Consider the following 7,500-nt stretch of genomic DNA (forward strand, 5'->3'; position numbering starts at 1 on the left):
AATATAGTATAGAAAAGAAAAGAATCGGAGATATGTGCATGTGAATATAATTTTTTTTCTAAACAGTTTACTTCTTGTAAGTAAAAAAAAAATTTCTCGAGATCAAAACCAAAATCTAAGGACAGTGAGTCAAGTGCGATAGACATTAGGCCAGCTTGCCATGATCATTAAAAAGGGTTTACAAGCCTTATTTCTTAACTTAAGGAAGCTGTAATGTGAAGGTTCGCGCATGCATAGTCGGGAAAAGGTTAACAGATAAAAAGCTGATGACCCCCCTCCAGTATCAATTTTTCAATTTTAATTCCTTAGCAGCCCTTTTTACCCGGTGTAAAACAGATTAAAGTTTTTCATGGCTGAATATCCTATATACCAAATTGCAAATTTGTAGATCAAAAATTCGTTGAGTATATAGGTTGAGATTTGTCCTCACACGTATTCTCCCTTTCATAGATTAGATGTGTTTTGTGTCTTCTCTCCTAGGATATTGCTATAGTTTTTAATAATCGTATTTTATAAAAAGTAGTGTAGCCCTAAAAAATTAGCCACACTAAACAAGGGCTGAAAGAGGAAGGGGAAATATGTTATCACCCCTTCTTTCTCATCTCCCTACTTTTCTTTCCCCTCTCTATCACGCTCTGTGTGTGCGTGTCTTTCTTATTTTTGCGTAGTTTTCAGTGTTCAAACATTTCATTGTTTTTTGTTGTTTTTTTTTAATGTTGGCTAAAAAGTGTCCTTTAAATGTATATCCATCAGTAGACTTCAGCCGCGACGTGTTAGTTTATGTATACAAGCGTGCCAATATATACACTGAAATGTGTTTTACAGTAACCCGAGGGACCCACTTGTTTATTTTTTGTCTATAAGGGCGAGAATCGGGAACGGGGCAGATTTACGCTAGTGTAATACTCTTGTTTAGTTTATTTTTTTCATTTGCTGTTCGTGACGTTCCGTCAATCATCGTCGGTTAAAAGTTTGACGAATGGTTGAACACTTGTATATCGCTCACAAAAATACGTCCCAGAATGGCCTACCTCTGGGGAAAAAGTTCGACGGCAAATGATGCGAAAACTAAGATTGGTTGGCTTTCTCAACAGGATACAGCACACGAAGATGAAAAATACAGTTTTTACACAGTCGCCTATAAACACCAGTGGGTGCGTGTTCAACGTGATGCGTACCGTCACCGTCCGTGGTATCTAGTATATGCTAAGAGAATAATAAATAAATTTGTCAACGTTCTCTTAATAGGGCAAAAAAATGTGGACCCCAAATTAAATCTAGAAACTGATTAATCTGATCGAACATTGATTTTTTTTTTTCACGAGGGGAACTAATTTATGAAAAAAATGAATATGTCAACAGTTTTGTCGTGTAGCTTTGTTAAAGCTATTTCGGTCAATGAAACGGGTGAAATCGCACTCTACTTACATCCATGCATTATACACACACACATATATATATATATATATATATATATATATATATATATATATATATATATATATATTAGTGATGGGACGATTCCAATATTTTTCCCGATTCCGATATAATTACCGATTTCGATTCTTTCTAAATATTTCATTATAGAGTCGTTATTTTTCCGATTTCAGTCAAAAACACATGCTAAATGTGCAAATATTTTCTTAAGCAAAAAAAAATAAAATTGTGGGAATCGTCTATCGATCTTAGCTTTACTAATAGTTAAAATCAATAAATATTTATTATTTTATAATTATTACCAGCAAAAGTAGGTTTTGCTTTAAACATGATCAAATAAAAAACAAACAATTAAAAGAATCGTTTTGGCATTGGAAATTATCCGCAAACTTTTCCGATTCCGATATAGATTCGATACCCCTTAATGTTCCGATTTTTCCAATGTTCGATTAATCGTTCCAACACTAATATATATAAGTTATCCACAGAAAACTTTCCGCTGTATCATCTCTTTCAGTGTGGTGAGACCACACAGCCTAAATCAGAGAACGAATCGATAACCATAGAGTCGATAGCCGGCAGCTCTACGAAACAGGCCACCAAGACTAACAATGCTTTATATGGGCATCGATCTCCTCTCTTATAGTGCTCCATATCTTATTTACAGAAAGCTTTGCGTCAAGCTAAAGTGATAACATACCATATCCAATTATCGGGTTTGTGATACTAGACACATGGATTCGAAAAAGTTGTCAAGAAACAAATATATAACAAATAAATGTTATCAAAGGCAAGATAAGTTACTTTTCTACCTAACTGGATATTCTTTTTAGTGTTTTTATCTAATGTAACATGTTTATTCAGCTCGAAAAGCATACAGTGTTTACCGATGTATTTTGAAAATTAAAAATGGCGCCCGACTGTTGAACACGGTAAGTTTGGGAAAATGAGTTAAAAAGAAAATTATACAAAATACTGTTAGAAACCCGCCGAATATATGTCAGCCCATGTCACGGTAACATATTGAGCAAATTTCTAACGGTTTTTTGTTACTTTTTTTTTCTTTTGAACTCATTTATTCAAACTTACTGTGTTCAACCGAGAGTCGCATGCCATATTCAATTTTCCAAATACATCGGTAAACACTGTTTTTCAAGCTGAATAAACATATTACATTTGAAAAGAAAAAAAAACACTGAAAAAGTACCCAGTTAGGTAGAAAAGTAACTTAGCTTGCCTTTCATAACATTTTTTGTTATATATTTGTTTTTGACAACTTTTTCGAATCTATGTGTATAGCAATACAACTCCCAATTATCTATTAGTTATTATATTGTACCCATTATATATAGTAGTGATTTAAAAAGAATTTGAATATGATTTTGTTGCTATCAGTTAAAATCAATAACAAAACATTTAGCTCTCCAGCGCCATTAGCTACCATCTGAGTTAAGACTACATGCATATGAAAACTTTACGACTTGAACGTATAAATGTATATTTGCGCAAGCATAAATAATAAAAATGAGTTCGATTTACGTCCGCCATGTTTCAACATTTGAAAGGTAAACGAGATATAATAGAATATTCGAATATCTACGTCTCTCATATAGAGATCAAATGATAGACCCTGGAAAGGGGGTGGGTAGAACAGGTTGAAAAAAAATATAAGAATGAAGACTTTTCCGTGTAAATTACAGTGATTAAAAATGTCACATACCTGATGACTCTTTAATTGTTAACATATTCGGCAAGAAACAACGCTTTCACTTACCTAAAAAAAAAGAAAAGAAAAAAAACAGAAAATTAAACGTCATGAATTCCCGGGTTTTTTTTTTTCAGTATAAAATTATATAATTTAAACACATTTAAATCATATTTCAAAAAAAATAATCTACATATATTCTTCATAACGTTTACAGCTTTTAATGTTGAGCTTAACCAAAAGTCACCGAGAGCAAGGCCTGGACTATAAGGAAATTTAGGAACTGTCTTGATTGCTATCCTGGTCAAATAGTGAGCTTCTTGACAGCCTTGAGACAAACTTCGAGCAAATCTTACCCATCGTCAGTTCCTCGCGAATAATTGTGTGAAAACTTCCGACACTGACGTCAAACTGCACTTCCTGTCTATAGACAACCGACGGTTCTTATCAATGAAATTCTTTATTTGGCCAATCAACTCTGGTGTTCTGACTTCCTTAATCCTCTCAAACCCTTATAGAGTCCCTGTCTTTCTTGAATCTTATACCAATCAAAACCCGGTGCTCGATTCGTGCAAGATGGTCCAAACGCAGTCTAAAGCATTCCATACGTTTCTGTGGAATTTTTCCCAAATTTAAAGCAGCATTTTATTGTACATTGTTCTTCTACAGTGTCCTCACGTCCAGAGTGCATATTTCAAATTCACCAGCTATTAAAATCAGGTTTTAGTAGAGTGTATTTTAATTCCGATTGTAGTTTATCATCTGAATCTGAAATAACAATCGGTCAGTCATCTGATAAGATGGATAGAATTAACATACTGAATTTTCTAGAGTCTGCAACAATTGTAAATGTCTGCATATTAAAAAAAAAATGAAAACTTATTAAAGGTATCTCGTGTTTCAGTAACGAAATAAACGATCATTTATAATTACATATTCTTTAAAAGGAAATAATACGCATTCTCGTTGGAGGAGTCAATAAAAAAAAATGTCATTCAAATATCCAGGCAAATTAAAGACACAAACATTTATCAAAAACAGGTATACGACACAGGTAAATGTCATGTATTTCTTAGAATATGAATTTTCATTCTTTTGTATATTTTACGTCATATTTTTTTATTAATTTCAGAAATTTTGGAAAAAGCTTCCCATGCTTTACGTTTTCTATATCTTCAAACATTTATTCAGGGAATTTGATTTTGATAGTTTAGATATGCCAACCATTTTCGGTTGTATAATGCTGAATCAATTAATTTTGCAAAAAGTTTATTTTCCAAGTTACACATATTTACAAGCATTTATCCATTGTGTTTGGTTTTATCATTCTGTAAAAGAAAATTTTTGTCTTTGTTTTTAATTTTGCAGAACATGATCGAGTTTTTCAAAGGGGAAGAAAAACAAACCGAGCATGCGGGGTCCCCATCCACAAGTGAAAAATTTACTTTTACCATGAGTAATGTTTGTGCAAAACTTCCAGATTATTTAGAAAAGTGTGAAAAAATAACGAACGGAAGTGAATTGCAAGGTCGAATCCCTCCTTTGTCTGGGGCATCTAAAAAGAAATCATCCATGTTTGGTTCATTTACTGATCAGGACGCCAATCTCTCTAGACATCCTATACTAGTAGCACTTTATATCGTAAAAGGGATTTTCCAAATACGGTAGATACATCTAAACACACGTTTTATATATACAAACAATAGGCTACATACTATGACACGATTTAATCGAAGCTTCAAACTGAAAACCTGTTAGCTCTTTAGAGTGTTTTCGGCCAGCGTGTACTTGGTTTACAATAGCTTCGGTTAAAACCCTGTCATAATCTGTAACGAAATGTTTACAAAAATCACTATATTTTTAGAGGATTTATATAAATACAGTAAAGACTCATGATTTTAACGTGTGGATACAAACATTACCTTATAACAAACTATTAAATACTAGCTGGACTCATCAGAACACAAATGGCTTGGATTACTAGTAGGTTGGTGAAAAAATAACTTCGTTTGTTGACGTATATATATATATAGCTGATAAAAAAGACATTTTTGCACTAATCTAATATGTAAATAATTAAATATAACTACACACGGAACGTGGTTCTTTGTTTTACGACACGGCAACATACCTGAACATCGCAAGATTAAAAAGAGCACCTTACAGACTGCTGACCAATGCTCTACTACTTAGCTAATCTCAGCTTGTAAATAGAATATATCGTTTTTATAGATGTGATTTACTTTTTTTTTTAATCTATTTTAATTCCCCATACCTTGAGGAAATCCAACCATTTACACGAAACAAATATTCTAATTAAATGCTAGGTGGGAATAATTTTCTTTTCACCAAAGTGACGCCGCATATGCGAAACATATTTCAAAAATATAATTATCTTCATACACGTGATCTGTTGTCTTACAGCTCAGCGTTGTCAGTCCAGGCGAGATTTGAAACCGGGACCTTGCAGATTAAAGACCAACGCCCAAGCACACATTTATGAAATTACTAGTGAAATTATACGATATATCCAAAATAGATTTTAAAATATTAAAACATGAAAGAAATGTTGTTTATATTGCTTATATCTGTCCTGGGACGGGTATTCTACTAATTAAGTATTACACTTTAAATCGCTATAACAAATATCAGCAGGCGTCCAAAAATACGTCGGTTTTTATGTTATAAGATAACATATGTTTAACTGGCATATCTATCCTCAAGATAATGTCTGATGCAGGAGAGGAAGCCTTCCAGCGGATAAAAGTAGTGGTCGCTTAGGTCAATTCATTGCAGTAAAATAACTTTAGGACTTTCAGACTTCACAGGTCATCCGTTCACAGTTTCCGCCTCCCTAGTTCAACAATCAGAGGGACGATGGTGTCTTCTTATTTTAAACCCCAACTCCAAAAGCAGATGACAGCGAAAAACGGCCAAAACCTCAGAGGAGCTTCTCGGATCCAAAAGACGAACGTGTTTCAACAAAAGTGCACCTGGAGATTTCTTCGGATTCAGAAACCGATTCCAGTCGGGGAAGTAAAGAAATCTCATCCCATGGATTTTAGAAAGCTTAACCGCTGGCAAACGCTTGTATAAAAACCGGATGTCAAAAGGTCACAAAAAAAAAAAAAGAAAAAAAAGAAAAAGACCGCGGGGTAAAAAAAAAAAAAAACGTCTAGAGGCAATGACAAAGACCTCAAAGACCTCGTCGATTTCAAAACTTGTTCGGGTTTAGACTTTTTTTATTCTAAAAATCTGAAAAGGTCAGTTTACCTTATAACCGGAAGCGTTCCCATATGACAACAGATGCGGAAGTATACAGACTTTACCTTACGAAATAGCGAATAATCGCGTATATGTTAATCTTAAAAATGCGCACGCACGCACACATATCTATTTACTATTATTTAAAAGGAACAGTCTGAGTGTGTCTGTCAATTCGTTCCCGATGAACTGCTAAACGGTTGGACTGATTTTTTTGGAATTTCACATAAATGTACCTTATATGCCTGGCAGTGTTCTTGGAAAGATTTTGTATCGGAACGTCTTTAATAAGTACCGATAAACGAAAAAATCCTATAAAAAAATAGAACAAACGAATTTTGACCAAAATGAACACCTTATCTGAAATGGAACACGTACATCAAGTCTGTATCCAAGGTCGCTGGAAAGATGGTGGGATTCTTCTACCGCCCCAGAAGATATCTCACTACTGATGCAATTTTCTATCTATATAAAAGCCAAGTACGTCCAAGGATGGAATACTGCTGCCATATCTGGGCAGGAGCTGCTAAAAACAGCCTATCCTGCCTCGACAGAGTACAAAATAGACTTCGTGGCTTAGTGGGGGATGCACTTTTCTCTACCCTGCAACATCTCTCCCACAGAAGAGACGTTGCGAGCCTATCCTTGTTTTATCGTTATTTCCATGGCTGGTGCTCGTCTGAACACCAATCTCTGGTCCCCCCCCTCGCCAATCTTTCACGAAAAACACCCGTCTAGCTCGAATCCACTGTGAAAAATTCCCCCCACTCTTTATCTGTGCTTAAATCAAAACGTGGATTCCTTGAACAAAGCTTCTTTCTAAGAACTGCACGCCTGTGGAACTGTTCCGTCTGCCTGCTTCCCACCTGACTACAACTTGGAAGTCTTCAAGTCCAACGTAAACAAATTCCTAATGAACCGCCCCCTTAAGTAAACACTTCATCAAATCTCAACACTAACGTACTGTACTTGCAATAAGCCTTATCCCTGAGTGGCTTCCGGGCCTTGATAAGTGATGACAATCGTGTAAACAAAAAACCCACCTCATACTAACTAATGTCAGAAGTGTATTTGAGTACCTGTATTAACACACA

General features: G+C 34.7%; 1 protein-coding gene across 4 annotated transcripts in view; it reads right to left on the reverse strand.

Annotated features, from left to right (window-relative positions):
- LOC145241443 (LIM domain transcription factor LMO4.1-like) overlaps positions 1 to 7,500 on the reverse strand; it is a 332,041-nt gene that overhangs the window by 168,575 nt on the left and 155,966 nt on the right. For 2 of the 4 annotated variants that reach the window (XM_080104403.1, XM_080104404.1), the window contains exon 2: positions 3,158 to 3,211. The exons of the other annotated variants lie outside the window; for them this stretch is intronic. In XM_080104403.1, the coding sequence (XP_079960529.1) occupies positions 3,158 to 3,182 (25 nt within the window). In that variant the 5' untranslated portion in view covers positions 3,183 to 3,211. The remainder of the gene's footprint in view (positions 1 to 3,157; positions 3,212 to 7,500) is intronic. 4 annotated transcript variants of the gene reach the window in all.

This window comes from Euprymna scolopes, chromosome 20 (genome assembly GCF_053919585.1).
Source record: "Euprymna scolopes isolate OS-2025 chromosome 20, ASM5391958v1, whole genome shotgun sequence".
NCBI classification, from domain to species: Eukaryota; Metazoa; Mollusca; class Cephalopoda; order Sepiida; family Sepiolidae; genus Euprymna; species Euprymna scolopes.